At 36.4% G+C, this 25586-nt stretch overlaps 1 protein-coding gene across 18 annotated transcripts in view; it reads left to right on the top strand.

Annotated features, from left to right (window-relative positions):
* Window positions 1-25586, top strand: part of SOX6 (SRY-box transcription factor 6) — a 489348-nt gene that overhangs the window by 216688 nt on the left and 247074 nt on the right. For all 18 annotated transcript variants that reach the window (XM_081937703.1, XM_081937696.1, XM_081937695.1 and 15 more), the window contains one exon: window positions 15207-15417. In XM_081937703.1, the coding sequence (XP_081793829.1) occupies window positions 15207-15417 (211 nt within the window). The remainder of the gene's footprint in view (window positions 1-15206; window positions 15418-25586) is intronic.

The following is a 25586-nucleotide window of genomic DNA, read 5'->3' as shown; positions in this document are numbered from 1 at the left end:
GATTTGTTTCTTTTTAAAACTTAATCATTGATTATGGGCCTTCAGCTTTATCTAGGTTATAGATAAAGAGGGGCTCCTCCAGGTGCCGTCCGCTAGACAATGTCGTGGGGCGGCGCCTAGGAGTAGAGCCTTCTCTGTGGCGGGCCCAGCCCTGTGGAATGACCTCCCTCCGGATATTAGGAATACCTCTGACCTCCGCTCCTTCCGTATTAAGCTTAAGACCCACCTATTCCAAGCAGCTGGCCTGGCTCAACTTTGATCTAACCATATCGCTCCTGACGGGTTTTTAACTGGGTATTTTAATTACATTTAATTTCTAGGGGTTTTATATATTGTATTTTAATTGTTTTTATCAATCGACCTCCTCCTTGTGTATGTTTCAGTATATGTCTTTGCTATATGTTTGTTTTGTTTACATATTTATTTCGTATGTTTCATTGTACGCCGCCCCGAGTCCTTCGGGAGAGGGTGCGGCTAAGAAATAAATATATTATTATTATTATTATTATAACAGCATGCTTTTTTGGAGCTTCTATGGATATCAGGCTTTGGAAACAGTCTTTCATTCAATTGCAGTATTTTTTTCCCCCAGCGTGTTTTGAAAGTAGCAGCATTTATATGCTGTAAATTGTTTGGTTTCTTTCCTACTTTGGTTGAGAAGGAATCAGGTATGCATGCTGATTAACACACTCCAGTCATTAACATATGATTATGTGGGCTGCATATTGAGCACCTGCCAAAGGATGTAATCCAGTACTTTGCTACATCTGTGCAAGACTTTATACATTTTCTTTTGTACTTTGACAGCTTAGAGAGGGAAAAATGGGCTTTGTGTCTGTTTCAAAGAATAAAGCTGTGTCTGTAGAGTGCTTTTGTTGAGTTAGGAAAATAAGCCATGGACATCAGTTAGTAGGGTTTATTAAAAAGAAAAAAAATGTTTCATAGCCTTGAAACATGACTCTTTCGGCAATTTGTATCAGTAACGTAAAAACACGGGTTACAACATTTCTCCTTGCTTACAGGGATTATCTTTTCTCGGATTTGGCAAAGGGATTCCTATTTGTAACATTTGTATGAGATTCCCTTACATCCATAACTTCTTTTTATGTGTGATACCTACAAATTGGTTGAGTACCGTCCGCACACGAGAACACAAGGGTTCTATTGCTTTGTCCCGATGTTCCATTTCAGGCACTGCGACATAGATGCAGAAGCTATGTAAATATAAGCTCTATAGAATTTCTAATATGGGGTGATAATATCTGAAGGTATCCAACTTTTTGCTATTTGCAACTTATATTCTAGTAGCATTGTAGTTGCTCTTGTTATACATTTCTAGTGGCTTATTTGTCTGGCTGTCTGGCTGTCTGGCTGTCTGTCTGTCTATCTCTGTCTGTCTGTCTGTCTGTCTACCTATCTATCATCATCTGATTTCATTTCCTTTGCTTTGGAATGTTAAGTTCCTATTTGAAGGATAACTGCAGAAGCTTACAGCCATGTATAACATTTGAATTTATTTTCCACTACATGAGTTAAATATGTAGAAACAGAGATTGAGCATTCCAAACAAACATAAAAATCCATTACCTCTCATCAGAACTTCAAAGAGAGAACCTTTTCTCCAGTCATTAACAACTTTTGAGAGACTCCAAAGTTTAGTTGTTTGGTTTTTCCCCTCAGGATATTATTCAAATATTGCAGTTTCCTCCTTTGTTCCTTTTCACATTTCATATTGAAAACTGGCTTTTATTGCCTTAAGTCAATTCCAAAATGAGAGTTCTCTTCACAAAATCCTGATAGAGGCCCTTTACAATAAATGCACATAGTTTGAGAATCATTATGGCATGACTCTATTAATTTAAAATAAATGTAGTTTCCAATATCATATACAAATGTCACAACAAGCCTAGCGATGTGGCTAAGGAGTATGTTATATGATTAACGAGCGCATAACATAAAGGCTACATCAAAAAATATGATAGTCAAGTTGATGCTAATTTAATGTTTGCTGAATCTGAGATTATATCAGATTATCAGTTGGAAATTAAATACATTTTATTCATTAAATAGTATAACGTTTTATATAACCAACTTGAAAACAATAAGGGTATATCAGTTTTATTGTCATTTTTTATACATAAAACAGGATAACAACCACAGAAAAATTCTGTGGTGAAATCAGGATAAAATTGCAGCGGTTATGTTATTTTATATTGCAAAGACCTAGTTATATTAATTCATTCTCAGCTCCATCCAATTGCCCCAACTCTATTTCGAATTGAGGGTTGTAAAAAGGAAGTTTTATAGTCAGCAGTTATTTTAAGATGTTATGGAAGAAGTAGCTCAACTATGTTTATCATTTTCAATTGTTAGGAAGAATCTCTTTTGATTCTGATTATATTGCAGTTCTCTTTTTGGTCTGGAATCATGATAGTTAGTTTAGGTGCTATCAAGTCAGGTGTGACCCATTGGTGACAAAAGTCCACCATCTTGACCTATCAGGACATTCTACCAATCTCCTTATTTTATCTTTCACCACAGCTGGTGTCATTCCTTTTTTCCCCTTCTTTCAAGCTTACCAAACATAATAGGTTTTTTTTCTATAAATAGGCCTCAACTGGTTGGTTAACAACTGTTTGAAGTTATGACAGTCTTGGAAAGGGTGCCTTATAACCCATAAAGTATCATTTATGCCCCATAAAACACTTCCAACTGTTGTAAAAAGTTGTGCCCACCCCTCCATCACATGACTGCATTTTAGGCACTTGGCAACCAGCTCACATTTATAATTGGCTGCCCTGTCTCATGGACATGTGTCCATGATTTGCAACAAATTTTTCCAGTGTCTGGCAAAAGAAACCCATTTGTGAGAATGGATTCACTTAACAGCAATGTGGTTCACTTAACAATTATTAAAAAAATGGGTCTGGTTACATGGGTGCCTTGATATATGACTACAACATCTTATAACTGAAATTCTGCTCCCAATTGTGGTCACAAGTCAAGAACTACCTGTATTCTGTTATCTGCCTGCATCATATGCCTGACGTATATATATTTCTGCTTGCTAATTATTGCTTCAAGAAAGAAGTCAGTCTAAACTGGATTGATTGGTTTTTCTTGTGGCCCATGGTACTCTGGATAATTATATCCAAATCCATAATTCAGAGAGGTCTTGCTCCTTTTCCATGTCCTGCTTTGACTATTGCATTAACTATTCTGATCTCTGCTGTAAAAATATCCATATATTTTCTCATTATGTCTGTCATTACCTGTTTCCCTAGAATTAATCTCTTCTTTACATCTCCAGCAACCACTTGTCTTTATTTTTACTCATGCCCAAAACATGCAAAACTTATCTTCTTTAATGTCACTGATAGGTAAACAAGCTAGTTCACGCTATCTTTGTCATCTTAACATTTGTCACTAATCTCTGCTAAAAAAACAGTTGTTCAAATCATTTGTAGAATGTATTTAGATTCCCTAACTTTGCTGTTTCAGAAATCATATGGATTGGCTTTTCAAGTTCCCTCTTTCAGAACCATAAATGTGTTTCCAATGTAGCACCGATAGATACTGGCATCTCCAGAATAAAAATAAAAAAAATTGCCAGATAATGTTATTGGCTAAGGTTTAGTCTGTAACCATAAAGATGCTCCTGCGAATGGAATCAACATATTCAGTTTCAAATAATGGGGAAGTTTTATAAGTAAACTAAACACTTATGTGCTGCCCTGTACCTGTTCTGATTTCAACAAAACTAAGAAGGTAACTAAGCAGTGGATTGATGACATAGAGTTACAACACGAAGTCAACCAAACTGAGCTGGAGAAAGGTAGGAGAAAGCCTAAAATACCATTTTTAGCCTCTTTTCACTATTTTGTTTTAGAGGAAGCAAGCTTGAATACTCAGTAGAAGTACTGTAGCAAAACAAAACTTATATTACTTTGGAGATTATGCGATGTGATAGAATAGATGATAATGTTGATCAAGATGGACAGAAAGGCCATCAGTAAAAGTGATGGCCCAACAAAATGCTGGAGGCTACAAGAGTTCACCTACAAGAATTGCATAATATGGAAAGAGACCATAGAATTGCCAGGAGATGGCTACAATTGGATGGAACATAACTATGATATTATTGTGCAAATTATCTGAAGTTGCTTAATTACTTTAAATAGCCCAGGCCTTCTTTGCAGACCATTTTAATACTCTCCCTTTGGCAGTCTTAAAGCAGATATAACAGTCTCTGAGTCTTTGGCCATCTGACTCTGGAGAAGTTCAAACATGAGTTCTTAAGATTCAGCCCTATACTGATATTTGGCTAAGGCTGTTGCAGCCTATAGTAGCGAAACATTGTGATCAGCCTGGTGAATTCTGTATCCAATGTTTTTTGGCTGACACTAACTCAAAAGTTGTAAACATAGTAGAAAAATGCTGCTCCCTGGCATCTAGGACGTGATGCAGAATGGTATTTCCAGTAGGCTAGGGCTAATGCACTAATCAAAATACTATCACATATTATTTTTTATGGTTGTATTTTCTGTGTATATCAGTTGAGGTCTGCAACCATAATTAAACACTGAACATGAAAAAAGTCTTATTTTTTCTTTCTTTCCATTTTTATCTTCACAAGAAATTAATCTGTCAGATAACAGTGGTGCTCCCTGCATATATCAAATATTTGCATTTTGACCTCCAATTTTGATTCTAGCTGTAATCTTTCCAAGCCTGCTATCTTATAATATATTTCCTGTGTAATTGGACAAATATGAGGATAATATGCATTTTTATCTCAAAGCCTTCCTAATTCTGAACTTCTTGGTTTCTCCAAATTCAGTTTTTACAGGAGCTTTTAAAGGTGCCTCTGAAGAATAATCAAATGTTCTGGCATGCCTTAATATATTCCTCATTCTGGCATGAATCTACACAAAGGCCTTGCTGCAGCCAATAAAGGAAAAGTAAACCATCTTGAATTCTCTTGCTCTCTCCATTATCCATCTTTTGTTAACACTCTAATCTCATGTCCCTCTGCTTTTTCTAAAACCTGCCTGTTCATTTGGCCTTTCTTCTCTATGTATGGCTTTATTCTTCTTTGTAAAGATCTTAAGCAAAACTGTGCTTTCATGAGGAATTAGCACCACAGCTCCCTTGTTTCTCCCTTCTTTGGTATAGGTGTACATACCACGTTATTATTAATTCTACTTCAAATTTGTTTAATCACAGGTCCATCAATTTCAATAGATCTACCTTAAGCAAGAGCGTAAGCTTTTATTTATAAAGTGCTCTTCTCTTCAGCAATATTTACTTTCTCTGACAGCCTTTATCTTTGAAACTGAGTAGGAACTTGGAATTACTTGAGCAAAATAGGTAGGGAAAACTTCAAAAGAAGAGGGGAGGAAAGGGTTAAAAGTTGCCCTGTTTTATAAAAGAGTCATTGGACAGTGTGTCTGCAATGCCAGAAGCGCAGTACTTGGCATTCTAGTTTTTTGTTCTTTGCTGTTTAGGGCAGGTGTAGGTAGCTGTTTTTGCACTGAGGGCCATCCTGCATACTTCAGTTAGGAGGGCTACATTAAGAAAACTACCAGCTAGTAGTTTGTAAGTGTGATGCAACAACATTAGTAATAATAATGAGGAGGCAGCAAAACGAACCATTAACTAGTATAGTGCAATATACTACAGTATTCACAGTATAGAATATTTTAATATATTTTAAAATCTTATTTCAAAAAAACCAAAACATTAAACCAGTGTAGAAAAGGTTCTAATGAGGAATTTCTCCACTGAACTTTTTTGGAAAATGCAGAAGGACTTCAAGGTAGGGAGGCTTTGTCCTGTTGTAAATTGTTCACTGCTCATCTAGAGATTTAATTAAAAAAACATTTTTTGTACATATATTTTGTTGGAATCCTAACAGAAGAAAATATTAATATGATATAACAGAAACATTTTTCCACAAATGTTTGCTTTGTACTTCAATTAAAAGGGCCAACTTGCTGCCAAATCTTAGAATTAAAACCATTTGGGATATCAAATTTTCTTGGGGTGTAAGTATGTGCATATATCCTATTAAATGTGATGACTGATAAATATTTTTCTGTACCAGGGAAGGCTCAACTTCATTGAAATAACAAGCAACCCATTCATATTACTGATTTCCCCCCCCTTCTGCTATCCTGGTCATTCATACAAATATTTTTCTTAAACTCCTATAGGAGTGGATTGTGTTTGTATGTAGTTTTCTTGGCTCTTGAACATGAAAGCATTGCAGGCTTCCAGTATGTAATCCCATCTGCAACTGTGTTAACATTGCTCACTTGTGTTACTTTTCTTATTTTATGAATTAATTTCCCCTGTTGCGCGATCCTAATGAAGTGCCAAAACAGAGCACTGGTCTTTTAAAGGATATTTTACTGGATTTTTACTGAATACAATTAGTGTTCCAGTAGCACAATACACATAGGATTATAATTTTAGAGATCCTTTTTTGTGGAAGAGTAGATTTTGACTTGGAAATGAAGGATACTCCCTTTTTGATCCTGTTCCTAAGACAATGCAAACAATCAGCTCATTTTACCATCATTTAACAGTGCCCAAGGTTACAATAGCCCTGTCCTATATTTAATTGTGCACAGGTTAGGTACACAAACTACAGTAAATAGAAAATATAATGCCATCACCTGTATTATACAAGAATTTGTTTCTGCAACCTGACCTCAATGCTTGTTTTACATATAGATTCCCCTTGGCTCCTGAGTGTTTCAGCATTTCTGTCTGATAATTGCAGCTAAGGTTTGAATGAAAGCAGATGTGTCACTGAGTTTATACAGTTTGCTTGAGCAGGTTTATTTTAATGATAATTTATTTCAATAGAAGAAACTACAGCTGATTTATTTGGTGTACAACATGTTATGATTTAGGCTGTGGTTTATCATAGTAGCTAGGTTTACACCTGATGGTTTAGCATAGTGGTTATCAACCTGTGGGTCGGACCCCTTTGGGGGTCGAATGACCCTTTCACAGGGGTTGCCTATGACCATCGGAAAACACATATTTTCGATGGTCTTAGGAATCGAGACACCAATTTTATGGTTGGGGGTCACCACAACATGTGGAACTGTATTAAAGGGTCGTGGCATTGGGAAGGTTGAGAACCACTGGTTTAGCATAATACATTAACTGTGGTTACTGAATTTAATTGTGGTTTGAATGCTAGTTGATCCTACAAAGTTTAATTTAAAGTAAGAATAGGGTCAATCCGGTGTAACAGCAAACTAAATAGAGGGTATTGATAGAAAGGAATTGCATACTGAAATTGAAGATGCACAATCAATCCTATAGCTTATTTTTAGTTTTTTTTTAACTCTGGTGTCATTGCACGTGTATAGTTCATGTGCCATAAAAGAGCAACCAGAGTTTATAAATAGAGTTTTGGTGCAATGAGAAATGATACCTTTACAAAAAAAATAGCACCTTAACTCAAGTATACTTTGTTGTAGGAATATGACTTTTTTTCTATTTCCAGATACAGAACATTCCAAGGAACTCCAGAACATTTTGTTCTTCTTCAGGACACAACTAATCCAACTATGCTGTGGGTGGTCCAGCATTTTTCTGGAAGTAAATCCTATGGAAGTGGCTCCAGGCAACCATATTCAGAAGATCATAAACTATTTCCTGTTCTGGAAGTCTTACGTCAGATAATTGCCAGACCACCCCCTAGAACAGCCAGATTGGCATGGTCCTAAGGAAGAATGAAACATTAAATTCCTTTTTCACATACCTAAAATGCATGAGGACAATGCTAACACAAAGAAAACTAACCTAGGCTTTTGCAGTCAGTTTAAGAACAATATTTCAGATATTGTCTAACAACTTGTTATTGCTTTCATTTAGGTTTCAGGCAATTAATCCTGGAGATGTTCAACATCCCAAAGAAAATAATATGGAAAATCCTCTCTTTCACCCATGTCCAAGAGAGACATGTTTCTGTCTCTCCAGCTTGCAACCATAGTTTTAAATCAGATAACATCTGGACCTTTTGATACACAGAGAATATATTCTGTTGTTTCACTCTCATTTGTTCTGTCAGTTGTTTTCTATTGAATCAGATTGTAAAATACATTCAAAGTTTAACATTATCATTTTATCATTTGCCTTTCTTAGATGTCTTAGGTAATTTCCCTTCAAATACATGGCACAAGGCAGCATTCCTACAAATAATTTACTCGCTTCAACTTCCATTAGTAATAGTATTTTTCAACTACAGGTACTCTTATGACCTACGGCCATAATTAAGCCCAAAATTTCTGTTGCTAAGTGAGACATTTGTTAAATGAGTTTTGCCCCATTTTACAACTTGTCTTGGCAGAGTTATTAAGTGAATCACTAAAGTTGTTAGGTTAGGAACACGGTTGTTAAGTGAATGTGGCTTCCCCATTGACTTTGCTTGTCTGACATTGGCAAAAGGGGATTGCATGACCCCAGGACATTGAAACTATCATAAATAAGAGTCAGTTGCCAAGCATCTGAATTTTGACCACATGGCCATAGGGATGTTGCAGTGGTCATAAGTGCAAAAAACAGTCGTAAATCACTTTTTTCAGCGCCGTTGTAATTTTGAACAGTCACCAAATGAACTGTTGTAAGTTGAGGACTATCTGTATTTAGTTGACATTTGCTTGCTTAATATGTTGAATGCTTTGAAAATTGTGCGTGTATTTGAGGTAATCCTTGATTAACGACTACTTGTTCAGCAACAATTTGAAGTTATGGTGGTATAAAACTTCTCATACTAGTGGTGGGTTCCGGATCCCGTTGTAACCGGTATGTCCACCACATGAATGCGCGCAGCACACGCATGCAGGGTGCAAATGCGTCCTTACTTCCTGTGATGCCTCTGCGGCGCTCCAGCTGCTCAGTGGAGCATTGCGCAGGCGCCATATGCTCCGTGCATGTGTGCTGAATACAGGTAAGGAGGGTGGGCAGGCGGGTGGGTCCTCCAGAGCACTGTTCTGGAACAGTACCCGGTGCTCCTGGCAGGTACTGGTACGCCCATACCGGGGCGTTCTGCCTGCAACCCACCACTGTTACCTACCCATTGGCCTGTTTGCCAGCCTTCTGAATCTTGCAACTTCCTGCCATCATCCCCATTAACCTTGTTTGTTGCAAACTAGAAGGGAGTTATAATAAGTTCCTTACTTAACAACCCACAATACTTGCTTAATGATTGCGTTGGTTAGAGATGGAAATTCTGGTCCCAATTATCATTGTTAAGCAGGGACTACCTGATTGATAACTATATGTCTTCTATTATGAGTCAGAAATAGGTTGTATTCACTAATGTTTCCTTAACTAAACACCACTTACCTCAAATTAGGGCTGACATAGAAAACAAATAGTGTTTTTGCGATATCAAAAGAACAATTTTGCAGTGTTCTTGGAAACTGATCTGTACCGTTTTGGTTTGTCAAAATTCTTAACATAATTTGAGTTATCACAATGTGTGTTTAATTTCCACACCAGTGGTGGGTTTCAATTTTTTTAGAACCTCTTCTGTAAGTATGGCCTGCTTTGTGGGAGTGGCTTGCCAGCCATGTGACCAGATGGGAGTGGCTTGCCAGCCATATGACTGGGTGGGTGCGGCCAACTTGTAAAATGTGGTGAAACTCACTTAACAACGCTCTTGTTTAGCAACCAAAATGTTGGCTCAGAAACTCTGGCATTTGAAGCATGAAAGTCTTAAAGCTGTCAAGTTACAAGACCCTTGCACCCCTAACCCTTTAGAAAAAAAAAACCCCAGGGGAGTTCAAACTTGACAGCTTTAAGACTTGTGGACTTCAACTCCCAGAATTCCTCCTCCAGTCATGTTGGCTCAGGAACTCAGGCATTGAAGTGTGCAAGTCTTAAAGCTGTCAAGTTACAAGACCCTTGCACCCTTAACCCTTTAGAAAAAAAACCCCCAGGGGTGTTCAAACTTGACAGCTTTAAGACTTTAAGGTTTAGACAGGACTCTTAGAGGCGGGTGGGGCGATTGGTGAGCCAGCCAATCAGTGAGCGGCAGGTGGGGCAAGCGTGGTGTGGACTGGCGGGGGGAGGAAACTGAAACCGGTTCTAAATGGCATGGTAGATTTGTGGAACCTCTTCTATAGAAGAGGTTAGAACTGGCAGGAAACCACCCCTGATCCACAGATACCTTCAGTATTTGTAGAACGAAGCATCAGTATAGTTTTCCTCAAATGAAAGGAATAGCTAAAATGATAAATTTATTTTAAAAATTCTCTGCATGCATAGAGAAAATTCTTTTCCCACACCTTAGGTGATCTTTGGCTCCAGAGGATATACATATTTCATTTGTATGTATCTCTAAAAAATACGATTTTGGTCTTGGGTAAGGAAATCTGGTATATTGCATAATTTGCATAGAGTATAATATGACACAATTGGTGCATTTCCTGAGGAGTGTGAACCAGGATATCTAATATTTGGCAAAGGCTCAAATTATATGGACATGGATAACCTCTTTATTTAATAGAATTCTTTCACTTCTTCTGCTATGCAATAGTTGGATAACCACACTTTTTCAAGCTTTCTTGACAACTAATGGGCTAAACATTTGCTTTTGTTAAACAACAGTTGAGAGATCCCCGTGATTATAAAGATGTCATCAGATACTGATTTATTAGTAATCCTAATCAACATTTATTGCCCATTTGTAGACCAATATTAGAATAAGAAGTGGAGTTGTATCACTTATATGGTATGAGTACTGCAGGAGGCAATCTTTGAAGATAAAATCGTCCCGGTGAAGAATTCCAAGTTATCTGGCACTTTGAATGAATATTGTGCTACAGAATACCAAATACTACAGTTATAGGCATAAAAGCTCTATTTTAGCAGATACTTATGGCACATATACATAGTTTGTAGAGCAGAACCTTTAGTCATTCAAATTGATGTGAACAAGGCAACTGAAGGCACTTTTTGAGCTGTTCCTTGAAGGGAGCCTGTGTTACACCTCTTACAGGTGGAGCAGTTCAGTCAAGTCAAAAGGAGTTCCTGTGCATGCACAGAAGCCACATTAGATGAAGTGAGACAAGCAGTAAGTACACAGCATCAGTGTCTTGATGCTTATTATCAAAGCAATGAAACAGAGCATATTGCTTTCAGAAGCAAAATCATTCTCCACTTAATAAAGGTGTATTTTTAAACTGTTTAACATGTTTAAAATATGTAAATAGAACAGATGATCTGATCCAAAAGGCTATTGGTGTATAAGGGCTTCGCTTTAATCAATTTCTTGCAGCTATCTTTACGATTATCCAAGCATGAATGTTGACTTGGAAGAAAGGAATAATCCAGAATGCAAGCCAATAAGAAGGAAGAGTATGATAGCATATGCTCTCTGTCTCTCTATGTTTGTGTGCATGCATATGAGTGTAAGCATGTGTGTCTGTGTGTATGACAAAAATGGAGGGGGAGAATAATTTTAAAAATGTATATGAAGAAAGGGAAGGATGAGCAATACATTATTTTAAAAAATCAAATTGACCTGAAACATACATGCAGGAGGAATTTAGAAACAGAAGTAAATATTTGATAGCCTTCATACCAAAGCTGAATTCCCATATATATATATGCATTGTGTCACAACCCTTGGTATGCCCAAATATGGGAGGGAACACACTGTTTCCCTTTGTCTGTCTTTCGGCTCACTCCAGGAGACCATCCAGGCAGAAACCATACCCTTACTGGGATTATGTATTAGCTTAGTGGCTAATACATCTGCCTAATATGTAATACAGCCCAGGTTCACATCTCAGTAAGGGTATGGCTAGCTGATGAGAACTAAATAGCTTGAAATAGATCTATACTAGTCTCCCTTTAAGGTATGCTGGTCTTGTTGTATTCGGGTCTTTTCCCATGTAAGATTGAGATTGTCTTGGAAATGTTTCGCCGATAAATAAAAAACAGCAAATCACATTAGAATCTTAGCATTCACAAAATGTAAACTTCATCCAAGATTATATCTGGAAGTATATTTTAAGATATTTATGACTTTAAAGTTCTACAAACACTGATCATGCTCTCAGTAGCAATACTGTATTATATCAAATGGCCTTAATTGATATTTCTCAATCTTGACAACTTTAAAATGTGCGAATTTGAAGAATTTCCTAGCCTGCATCCTGGCTGGTGAATTCTGGGGTTTGAAGTCCACAAATCTTAAAGTTATAAGGATTTGAAACATTGGTGAACATGATGGGCACATATTAACATTCAGGCACATTTATTTTTAATCGTTACTTTCTTTCCTAGCAAGAGCAATAGCACTTAGACTTCTGTACTGCTTCATAGTGTTTTACAGCCCTCTCTAAGAGGTTAACATTATCAAAATATTGCCCCCAACAATCTGGGTCCTCATTTTAGCCACCTCGGAAGAATGAAAGGCTGAGTCAACCATGATCCTGATCAGATTCAAACTGCCAAATTGCAGGCAGCTGGCAATCAGCAGAAGTAACCTACAGTACTACATTCTAACCACTGCGCCACCACGGCTCATTAAGTTCAACCTTTAATTTCCACTGCAGCTTACTATTTATCATGTTTTTAAGAGTTTGAAATGGGGCAGAAACATTTTAGACACATTTTTCTTTTACTGAGCTGCCCACTTTACTGCTTGTTTTTTAACCAGTTTACTAGTGGATCGTTCACCATTCTTGCTGTCACTTGAGGTAGGAGGGTTTCACCCTAGCTCCTGAACCAAATGGATTTATCTAGGGCTGGACAACTAAGTAAGTAAGTAAATAAATAAATAAGGGCCAGCATTTCAAAGGTCCACTGGTGGACAAGTTTTTTGGTTTTTTTTGCCGAGTGGAAATGCTCAATGGAAAAGAAAAATAAGAGTTAAACAAGTTTAAAAACAATTAAAATTGTTTATACTTGGTTTTGAACTGCTAACCCTTGCTTTGTGAAGGAAATGTGATGATTGGGATCTTACTATTATAGGAATATCTGCAGTAGAGATTAGATTTATTTTAAATCTACTCCTTTGTGTGCATGTTGATGCTTTAATTCTGTTAATAGAATAGAATAGAATTCTTCATTGGCCAAGTGTGATTCGACACACAAGGAATTTGTCTTTGGTGCATATGATACATCTAACATCTTTTTAAATAGTAGTAAGCAGAAGCCAAGGATTATTTTGATCCTTGGAATCACTGGCATGAATAAGAAGCTGTAGTCCCATCATAGTCCAATTCTTGACTTACAACCATTCGTTTAGTCATCACTCAAAGTTAAAACGGCAATGAAAAAAGTGACTTATGAACATTTTTCATACTTACGATTGTTGCAACATCCCTAAGGTCACATGATCAAAATTTGAGGGCTTGATAACTGGCATGAATATATGACAGTTGTGCTGTCCTGGATTCAGGTGATCACTGTTTGTAACCTTCCCAGATGGGTTTCGACAGGCAAAATTAGAAAACAGTCGCTGTAGACTGTTCTCAGACTGTGGATCAAAAATCAAGAGAGTGCCAGTAGCATTTAGGGGAAAGTTGTAGCATTTGTTTTAAATCTGATCTGCCTTCCAAACTAGGATGAGTGCTGTTAAAAAGGTTTTTCTCTGCTTTTACAGACAAAATGGAGTTAGTTTTGACACATGTTTTATTTTGTCTGGGCAAAATATGCAACATCAAAACTACCTCCAAGCTTTGCATCTCTTTTTACCCGTGCAAGCGCTCGGTGGGCAGTTTTTGTGCTGTAAAGTTTGAAAATCCCTATGACATATAAATTAAAATGAAATACTTAAACCTAAATGGTATAATTATTTCTTGCAGAGCCATGACACAATGAAACTAGTAGCTGCATGAATTCATTTATCTTTTTAGCTGAGAGATAACATCGAGATACCATTGAATCAGGTTTAAATTTTAAGTATTTTGAGAGCTGGGGAGTACTGTGATTAGCTATGCTGAAGTAGAAATAACTAACTCACTCCAATCTCAGTGCATGTTTATCTTTATATGTTTTAAGAAAAAATTGAGTCCTGAGTACTTACGTATCTTCTCTATTAAGTCTTTTTTTAATTCCTAAGAAACTGTAACATGTTTTGAAAAATAAACATTATTTTTAGGTTTATGAAATTTATCATAAGAGTTTTTACAATGGTATCTTAAATGTATGAAAAAGTGGTGCCTGTATCTCATGCTGTAAAGAAAGTGCTTTCTTCCATCAGCAGGGATGAACCTCTGTTACTGAAAAATAAAAATGAAGTTTACTTTTATAACCCATTTGCCATTATTTCATTTAATAGTGTTGGTCACAATGTTTGAAGTCTATTTGGATAGTCAAGTTTCAGAAGAAACTTAGGTTTTAAATTATGTTTTAAATACTATACTATACTACACTATACTACACTACACTACACTACACTACACTACACTATCTCTGAGTTCTACAACATATGATTTAATGTGCTGCTGGAATGAATTTACTGAAATATGCCATAGACCTGAATTTTCATTAGTAATAATTCATGTATTTATCTGTACACATTCAGTGCTAGATGGCCACAGTTGGAATTATACAAAAGCTTCCAAATCATTGATTTTTTAAAAGCTCTAGCAAAGAAAGCTAGCTTACAGGCAAAGCTTGAGAAATTTAGAAGATTTTCAGCTTCTGACTAAGAAAAGGATTAAATAGAATTATTGCTAACATTTTCCTCATTCCATGCCTCAGACCATGTGTCTATAAATCATATTGTAAAATGGAGTCTCTATGTATTTGGGGGAGGAGGTGTTTCATCAATTAATCAGGCTGTGGAAGAGTTGATAGAGATAACATGTTGGAAGTTTTAAGCTCAGGTAATTAGCTCATCATTTCAAGATACATAACAACTTTATTCTGAGTCAAAAAATTTCTCTAGTTCAAGGACTTCCTAGTTCCCTTGAATCTTAATATATAGCTTTTGGAGACTTTGGACTCTTACAGGCTCAGATGAAAAAAAGTTGATTTTTTTCTTCGTCAAGGGCTAGTCAAACAGAATTAAAGTTCTTTTTATCAACAGCCAAAATAAAACTGTAATTAAAAAAATTGTTTACTTCAGCATAATATTTCAAATTATTCAATTGCATTTGAGTTATAATAGACATCCTGTTATAATGTATTAAATATTATATTATTGTATTATTTCTTTACAGGAGTCAGAAAATAATAAGTTATGTTCCTTATATTCCTTCCGAAATACTTCTACCTCACCACATAAGCCCGAAGAAAGTGGTCGTGATCGCAATGAGCTAATGACCAGTGTTAATTTTGGAACTCCAGAACGCCGCAAAGGAAGTCTTGCCGATGTGGTGGACACCTTGAAACAAAAGAAACTAGAGGAGATGACGAGAACTGAACAGGAGGGTATGTATGTTTATGTTTATAAATGTGCATGTACCTGTGAGTGTGTGTACTTGAGTATGTGTGTATGTGTGTATGTTTAATTTCTGTCCTTCAGTCAAATGATGAATTAAATATTAAGATGAATCTATATTTGATGCCTGTTTATAGAACTGCTACTGATTTTTGTGTATTGTATTTGTCTGAATATATCCATACTCCCCAGACCTATGAAAGATCTCTCTCTCTCTCTCTCTCTCTCTCTCTCTCTCCCTCTCTCTCTCTCTCTCTCTCTCTCTCTCTCTCTCTCTCTCTCTCTCTCTCTCTCCCCTCCTTCCCTCTCCCTCTGTGTATGTACATATATTTTTACTGTCAGATATAATGTTATTTAATGGTGCAGGACTTCACCTGGTATATTTGAATCATTCTATAATTTTTGCTTAATATTTGAGGAAATCTGGGCCAAGGCTGATTGGATTTGGGATGGAAGGCAGCAAAGAACAGATATTGTCTATCAGAGCTTCTCATTATCCAATTTGGGGGTAGGCTTCTCATATACCAATGAGAGCTGTTTATAAAATGGCATCCTGAGCATTATGATAACCAATCTCATTGTAAATATGTTGTGCATTGACAATAAACAACAACAACAATAATTTGAGCAAAAAAGAAATCGTGTGTTGTCTCGATTGTAATGGAGCCCTTGGAGCAATACCTAAAGGGCAACCTTGCTATTTGGAAATTCTAAATTTGAACATTCTACAAAAAACCACCCTACTTGGGACAGCTTATATCTTCCGACGTTACCTTAACAATTCCTAGGTCAGGACTCGAGCTGTTGAGCTACCAACCAGCCCCAAAGACTATTTAATCTCACCAAAGATTAACCACATAATAATAATGCCCTTAAATGAGCTGAGGTTTTTGAAGCTTTTCATAGGTATGGATAAACAATCACCAGAGTATGATTTAGTACTTGAGTAAGTAGATTCTATTAATAATCTATATTTCAGTTTCTATGTTGTTGCTTTTTGGGTTGTCTGTGGTTCAGTCGTGAAACTGAATGTGGATGATGATGAAGAAAAAAACCCCCTATGCTTTCCTCCTATATTGGCTAACATATTCCCCCTGGGACATATGTTTATAGTATCTTAAAACATTGCTACAAATGACCCTGAGTAGAACTTCAGCCTTGGCATATTTCAGAAGTGTTGGATTACAGACTCAGGTAAACCACAGCCATCAGAGATGATTACAATGGAGTGAGATCCTGCACAACTGGAAACCATTAGGGAGAAACTTTACTGATGTCTTTGGATCCAGTTCTGATCACAAGTTGAGGCCCATAGATTTTAATGGCAAGGTTTGAAGTGATTCAGTATGTTTACAATTTGCAGTTGGAAAAAATGAAGCAGCAACTTGATAAGTAAGGATAGACTGAATAATACACGGGAATAGATCTAAGACAGATTCTACATCTCTTTTTTTGGCTTAATTTATATGATAAGCACACAGTGCTTATGTTCTGTATAGGTGTCTTAAACTTCACAACAGTTATAATGTCTCAGATTTTACACAGCCATCTGTCTTTAAATTTAATTTTGAAGTTGATGTTTAAGCTTTTTTCCCCAGATAAGTTGCTTGGCATCATTTTGATGGCTAGACGATGGAAAATGTTGTAAATTTATTTTTATATTTGGACTCAGCTTTTTTAAAGAACAGAACAAAATAGAATATCCTTTATTGGCCAAGTGTGATTGGACACACAAGGAATTTGTCTCCGGTTCATAAATTCTCAGTGTACATACAAGCAACACAGAGATAAATCATAAATCATAAGATACAAATAAATCATATGATACAACCAAGAAAGTGATAGTCATAAGATACCAACAGGAGAAAGCAATAGGAAAGATGAGAGGGATAATTGTAATACAGTCCTGTTACATGGTTAGATATCTTTAGGCATAAGGCAGTTCTGTGGGAATTATATGTTTAACAGAGTGATGGCATTGCAGAAGAAACTATCTTTGTGTCTAGTTGTTTGGACATGGAATGCTTTAGAGTAGCATCCTGAGGGCAGAAGGAACTTTTAAAATTTCAAATTAAACATCACATTGCTAAGATTTCTTTCATTTTTTGCAGTTAATGCATATTTGCAAGTCATGTTTCAAATTTAAACAATATTTCATCTACCTCTTCCACCATTTAATATGTATTAATAACTTTCATGTGATTTCTCATATATGCAACAACCATTATTGACTTACTTGGGCTTCAAATAATTTAGCCTGCAATGCTGTACTGATCCACAATAAGTCCCATTTACACCACAGATACTTACTTTCTACCAGACATTTCAAAAAGACATTAATGAGAAAGTGTTTGAATCTTAATATGCTGCCTGGACTGTATTCCTTGAGTGGATTCTTTAAATGAGAAAATTCAAATACTTATTTTGGAAAAAGATCCTGAATTTAGACCAAATTACCATAGGTAATGGCAGAATTCTCCGATATTATGCTTCGGATATTCAGATAATGTTAGTCTTTTTTCACTGAACAGGAAAAATATTTTAATTTCATGGGCATATTTAGATACTCATTAGTGTAAGATAACACAACTTTAATGTACCCAAAATAACTGAGAAAATTTAAAGTGTAATTAAACTAGAATAAACATCTTTCATTAGTTGAGTTTATAAATAACTATCCAATGTCATGCACAGAATGGGGTATATATACAAACTTGCCATTTTGTATGCCAGCCTTGCTTTCAGTTGATTTATATGTGCCTAAAAGTTAATTGTTCAGCAACTAATTTCAAGTTCAGCTCAAAATAGTTGAAACTGTTAGCTTCAGCAACAATTCACATTTCTGTAGAGGTGAAATGATCATGTTCTTAAGTTCTGCATTTCCCATATTATATGTATGAATTCAGGGCTCAGTGATCAATACAATAGCTAGTAGAACATACCTGATTACAATGAAATAAATCAAATGATTTTGATTATGATATTAAGTTAGTAATATAATAAAATGGACATAGAGATAACCACACAAACTTACATGACTTGAGAATTAATTAAGTCTGGTCAGTCACTCAAATGTTGACAGCCCCTCGCGAGGTCAAGAAACATGCATAACAGGGATTGCAAAAATAAGGCAAATAACAGAATTGTGAAAGCCTGATAAAAAATTATCTCTTTTTTATACTAAATAGAATCACGCTAGGGTTGAGTTACTTCCTTATGCTTACTTCTTCCTCAGGTCTGAATATTTTTTTCCCTAAAAATTATTGTCTAAAAATTCATTCATTCTTTTCCAATCCCCTGGCCAGGTCTAAACTCCTTCAAAAATCAGCATTAATTGCACATTTTAGTTTGTGAAATGGAAAAAAATAAAAATACTGGCAGGATATGGTTAGCAAATTATTCAGCAAATTATTTGTATTTTTTCAATTTCAGAATTACAGTAATTTCTAGAAAAAGTTTTTCATATACAAAGTAGACTGTCTTCCATATTCATGAAATGATACGTAATTAAAACCAGTAATTTGTTTATTTAAGGCTGATGATCAGTAAGTCATCTACTGCTATAATCAATGCAGACTTCCAGTTACAATTACTTTTAATAAATGTACGATCCATCTTCTGTGAGAAGAAAATGTTCATGTGAACAAAACTGTCTGCCTGCCTGCCTGCCTGCCTGCCTGCCTGCCTGCCTGCCTGCCTGCCTGCCTGCCTATCTATCTATCTATCTATCTATCTATCTATCTATCTATCTATCTATCATCTATCATCTATCATCTATCTAATCATCACCTATCTATTGTATTTATTGATTTATATTATTTATATTTGTTGAATTCATGATCAATGATCAAAGAATTGTGATATTAGTTAATTACTAATTAGCAATATGTCCTGCTTAAGAGAACATCGTCCAGGTTATTAAATCTGGCTCTTTCAATAATTTAAATGGTCAAGTACTAATCTAGGTTGCTCTGTCTGTGAAAGGAATAGTGAGTACTTCAGTGTAACATACAGCTGTTTTAATTTCCCTTAAATAATAGAGCTTCTGACAATATAATATCATATGCATCCTAGCAAAAAGCAAGCTGAGTGTAGACAGGGCATTATTCTGCACCAAACAGACTTTAATACAGTTTTTAAATTCTTGCACAATATTACATTTAGGTATCCTATGTGCTAAGTGCTAATTTGAATGAGTCTCAAAAACAGAAAGGAACAGTAAAGAAGGGAACCACACAACAAATTGGACTCAAAACCAGCCATAGTGCATTGCTCCCAGCTTGCACGAATGTGACATGCTGCAGTGAGATATTGTGACACAGTTAGCCCAAGTGCTGACAGTGAAAGCTGACCCAACTTGTTGGCAAGACAGGCCAAGAGCTTCTTCCACTTTCTGTTATAGACTCTATTTCCAATTAGAAAGGGCATCTAAAATTGCTTACAACATAATTTGGAAGTGTTTGTTTTACTGTCACCAAACACAACTAATAGCCTATATCTAAGATTATTTGCCTGTGTGCCCAAATCCTTAAACAATTTATTTACCAGACGCTCGCTTCAGTTCCACTATTGAAGATAATGTTTAACTCCATAATGAAGCCATAAACCAATTGTTTATTTAATCAATTTTTGATATCTCCTGAATCACCAACAACTCTGGGGCAGCTCACAGATTAAAAAATACAAATAATGGAGAGAAAAAAAACCAACCTGGACACCAGAACACCAACCATAAATCACTCTCGATAAAAGGAGCTACCTGTAAAATCATGTATTGCCCATTGTTATTATTCTGTATGAAATGACTGAACTACAGACTTTTTAGTTTCTTTCTGTTCTGACATACATTATCATCTACGAAGAGATAAATAAAGCTCAGAGTGATATTAACAATATCATTTTCTATTATAGTAGCATTATTTCCCGATTTCTTTCCCATTAACCCCCAACTCAGCAAGATATCCATATATATTTCTCTTTCAGGATTTTTTTCTTTTGTGGAAAAATAGGAAATGCGATAATATTCCTGCGCTACTGCTTGAATTTTGTAAAGTATGATGATATAAAAGGAAAATGACTACCCGTATTTATTCGAGTATAACGCGCACACGTATATAACGCGCACCCCCTAATTTTTGATTAAAAATCGGTATAAAATTTCGTTTCACACCATTTTTGATTGAATACATGTATAGAATAGAAATTTGGAAAATGTCTAGCTTTTTAAAGCTTAGAAGGAAGATGGGTTATTAAGGAAAAAATCCCACTGACAATGTAGTGAAGCAGAGGCACATGGAGAAGAGAAAATATGACATCAGTATAATGGGGGGAAATTATCTTTTACCATAAGTTCTAATAAGTTCTAAGAATCACTGTACCTGCTACTCCCAGTAAAATATCTACGTGCATTTATGCTATAAGTAGAAATTCTGTTGCAATTGCCCCAATTGGTTCACATTTAAGGGAAATAGGACCCATTCACAGGACCCGCCTGTCACCCTCTTCCTCCTGCCGACTGGAGGAAGAGGGTGAGAGGCGGGTCCTGTGAAGGGCAGCAGCAGCGGCGGCAATAGTCGCAACTCAGCTGCCTGCCACCTTTCCCCTCCTTTGTCTCCCAGCTATTGCCGCCGCTGCTGCCGCCGTTCACAGGACCCTCGGGTCCTGTGAACGGCGGCAGCAGCGACGGCAATAGCTGGGAGACAAAGGAGGGGAAAGGCGGCAGGCAGCTGAGTTGCGACTATTGAGCACGGCGCGGCGCCGCCTGAGGCCGGGATCGAGGCTGCAGTCCGGAAATTTACAATTTCCGCCACTGCCACCCCACCCCAGCCCTCGTTTATAACGTGCACCCACACTTTGATTCCTTTTTTTGGTACAAAATTTTGCGCGTTATACTCGAATAAATACGGTAACTAAATAAAATAATTTCCCCTTTTGATGTTTCCCCTACTGGGATTTTATCCTTAATGACCAGTATTCAACTTGTGTGGCACTAGAGATGTTTGACAAAAGAAAAAAAAAAGAAAAAAAAGTTTTAACTATTTTTGTGTTTCCATTGTGATATCTTTTTTGGATCATCCTCTGTAGGCCCTTATATCCCTTCCAATATCTGTTGTCTCCTGGCCAGCTAAACTGGAAATGGATTAAAAGGTTCTTGAGATTATAAAAAAGTTTTGATAAAAAATATTTACTGTAGAAATTCATTAAATTTGTATACCCACCCATTTCATGCTCCTGCGCTAGAAGTCCCTCTCTTTAGGGTAGAGTGAAAGCTTCTGTTTCCTGTTTGGATAGTAGATCAATAGTAGATTGTAGTAGTAGTAGTAGTAGGCTGTTTGCTTGTGACCATGTGAGAATTTGCTCTCCTGGCAAATCTGTTTTCTGCAGCTTAGAAGGTCTCTTTGGAATACTATTGGAGTTTTGCTTTGCTGATGAATATCTTTTGTCAGTGAAGTGAATATAGTTATATGCAATATAGCAGCCTAGGACTTTCTCATTTTAAACTGTTCTTTGAAGCTGGTCTTTTCTTATTCTAAAAAAATGGATCTGAAAAGATCACCTGTAATGGGTACCGAATCCGTAGTCTGTGTAATAGAAAATACACTGATTAGCAGCAGCAGCTAAGAAAAAGCAACTACCATTTTTATGATTTGAGAGTTTTCAGTCAGTTCTTTGCAAAATCTTTGAACGTTTGTCAATTTAATGACCAAGGTAAAGTTTTTTTTTTTTTTGGTAAAATGTTTCTGATTTTATTTTTAAATTATTATTACATTTTTTATTTTTGCTATATATAGGAAGAGAAACAGTTTCACTGTCTATATCAGGGGTCGGCAACCTTAAACACTCAAAGAGCCACAAAGGTCCTAACCAGAAGCCCCCCGTTCAATTTTGGAGCCAACCAGAAGTCCGGTTCCCACACCATAGAGTCTCCACTTAGCACAGTGTTCTTTTCCCTCTACCTGTCCTAATCGAAAAACCTATCAATTGTGGAGCTGACTGGAAAACCTGCCCCTTGCTATAGAGTCTCTTCCTGGTGTGCTATGCTTTCCCCCCTTCCAAATGGAAGTTTCTTTCAAAATTGTGGCACCGACCAGTGACAGGAAGCCAGAGCAGAGGGATGAAAGCGCCACATGCAGCTCCAGAGCCACAGGTTGCTGATCCCTGGTCTATATAAACAGTATGTTGTCTGATTACAATTAGTTTGTAACATGTTCCTGATTTTTGATGTACTGGCCTTTGTTTGAGGAGAATAATATGCATACCGTTTTAGACCCGCTTTGAGTGTTCATCTGAAGACTTCATTGATACAATATATCTTTATTTCAGAATATATCTTTAATTCAGAATACTGAAAATCTGTTGAAATACAAGGTATGAACAATCTGTACACGAAAACAATAATAATTTGTTAAACCTTCATGATGCTTCACTTTCAAGTTTTTGGAGAGTCCCTACTATTGCATAGAATCTATAGTGATATTATGGACTTCACAGAATGATCAGAACTTATCTTGAATAGTGGCATCTTCAGAGATGAAAATTGGCCATCATTATACTGTAAAAATGAAGCTTAAGGTTTTACATGTAGTTCTTGACTTATGATCACTTAGCAACTGGTCAAAGTTACAACAGACCAAGAAAAGGGGTTTTATGACCCGGATTTGAAGATTCAACATCTGCTCCACCTCATCCAGCCACATAACCACATTTTGGGAACTTGACAATCAGTTTCCATTTATGGCCTTTTTCAATATTCTGTGGTCACATGACTGGTTTATAATCTCCCCTCTCCCCCGAAAACAGCAATTACTTCTGGTTTCCTAAAAGAACCTGCCCCATAAGAAACAAGGGGCTTGCTTAACAACTATTGCAAAAATATCATAAAATCAGGTACCATCACTTGCTTTACAACTATCACAGCTTATGACTGAAATTGCAGGCTCAATTTCTGTTGTAAGTTGAGAACCCCACTGGTATGGTGTTTGCAAGGAATTAGAGCAGCCTTTATCATCTGGTATCCTTCAGATCTGGAAAGCAACATATTTGGGAAGGTTGAATTAAATAGTCATTTTTCCAAACAGGAAGAGATTTTGCCATATGATAAAGACACCCCTATTAATTTACTTCTGTCATTAGGAAGAGTTTCTATGTAATAGTGTAAACATAATATTTTTATATTTTCTAAATCAGTTGTATATTTAAATTAATTTGCAGTTAATATTTTTAAAATGATAATTATATCTTGTGCCATATTGATCTTTTTTTAAAAAAATAGTCACTGTATAAGTCAAATACACAAATGATAATCTAAGGTATTTAACTACATTCATTACTTTATCATATGCCATCCAGTCTCTACAAAGGATACTTAGCGCAGCTTATCTGCAGCTAGGAGGTTAGATTTCCCTGTCTTAGTGTAACTCTAGCAATGTGGAATGCTAGGCTGGTTAATCATCTGGTGTATACTGGAAACTTAGCATTTCATTTCTGCTCATTCCCAAGACCCAGCTACTCAGGGCCCATACTCACCATTCATTTTTGGCCTTGATTCTCATGAACACTGTAATATCATATTTCAACAAAATGTTTTATAAATAGGTCTCCACTCCAGTTTCTGTGTTGGAGACCATCTTTCAGTATAACTTCACAGTCACATAATAGGAATTCTTTTCTAAAACGTAACTATTTCCACTTGTCTGTTTGGTATAATAATCATATAACATTTTATCTTCAAGAAGAACAGGAAAAAAATTGAGTAGTCTTTTTGTAACTAGCTGTTTCTTTTTGTTTTTTTGTTTTGTTGCTGTTAGAGAGTTCTGGGGGTACTTTGAAACATAATACCAGCTTTATATAAAGGGCAGTAATGTTGCAGGATATATATTTTTTTATCTTTTAGATGAGACAAAGACATAAATGATCAGCACTGACAAGCACTAAAAATGCCCTTGAACTTTCCTGAGGAAAAATATCTAGGTTTAATACCAGCTGTACTATTATATCCTGTTCATCTCATCCATATCCCACCCACATAGTTTCCATTAAAGAAAGCACCATTCCTCTATCTTCCTTAAATAGCTGAATATTCAAAGGCTGTGATTATCGTTTAGGTGTCTCTTTCTGACTAGATGTTATAAAACAATGAAAGTGTGGTATGTAAATTATATAAATGAAATAATAAATAATACATGATTAAGATAATCTTTTTATTATTCCTTACTGTTTCCCAAACATGTAATTTGAAATTAATCCATGTTTATTTGGGCTGGGAACTAATCTGTGTGCTCGGTTTATGATTTGGAAAGCACTGAACATTTTTATAAGGAAAACTACATAAGGAGAATGAGCCATTGCAATCAGGAGCACAAGAGCCACAATGTCAATTCCTGGGCCTTTTAAAAAATATATCTAAACTGCACCCCCATCTATGATTGCAATTTATTTATTTATTTACTTAATATTTATATTTATTTATTTATTTATTTGCCACCCATCTTACCTCAAAGGCGGCTTATAATCATAAAAAATAAAAATACATACATTAAGAATTAAACTATATACATTAAAAACATTAATAAATCCAAAATATTATGGACCAATTAAAAGATGGGGGAGGGCAGAAGCAGGATGGGGGGAGGTGAGATTTGTTGTTAATTGATCAATGACCTATACTGTGAAGTCTGTGATACTCCTTCATTGGATCCCCAAGCTAACTGGCAGAGCCAGGTATTTAGGTTCTTCTGGAAGGTCAGGAGAGTTGGGTACAACCTCACATTGGGGGAGGGGGGCAAGATATTTCACAGGGAGGGGGCAATGGCAGAGAAGCCCTTCTCCTGGCTCCTGGATCCCGCCAGTTGAAATATTCAGGCAGACAGGGCCCACAACAAGCCTCTCTTGCCAGCTATAGGATAGGAGATAGGATGGGGCCATAACTCAAGTAGCGTGGACCTTTACCAAGAAGGGTTTTATATGTGATTATCAACACCTTGAATTGCACCCAGAAGCAGACTGGCAGCCAATGTAGCTTGCTGAACAGTGATGTTATATGGGCCATTCACGGGGCCCCAAGAACTGCCCATGTCACCACACTCTACACCAGCTGTAGCTTCCAAACACTGTTTAAGGGTAGGCCCATGTAGGATGCAGTACAATAGTCCAATCGTGA

This window comes from Natrix helvetica (genome assembly GCF_964273705.1).
Source record: "Natrix helvetica genome assembly, chromosome: 1".
Lineage (NCBI taxonomy): Eukaryota > Metazoa > Chordata > Lepidosauria > Squamata > Natricidae > Natrix > Natrix helvetica.
This window is presented reverse-complemented; position numbering and strand designations above follow the sequence as displayed.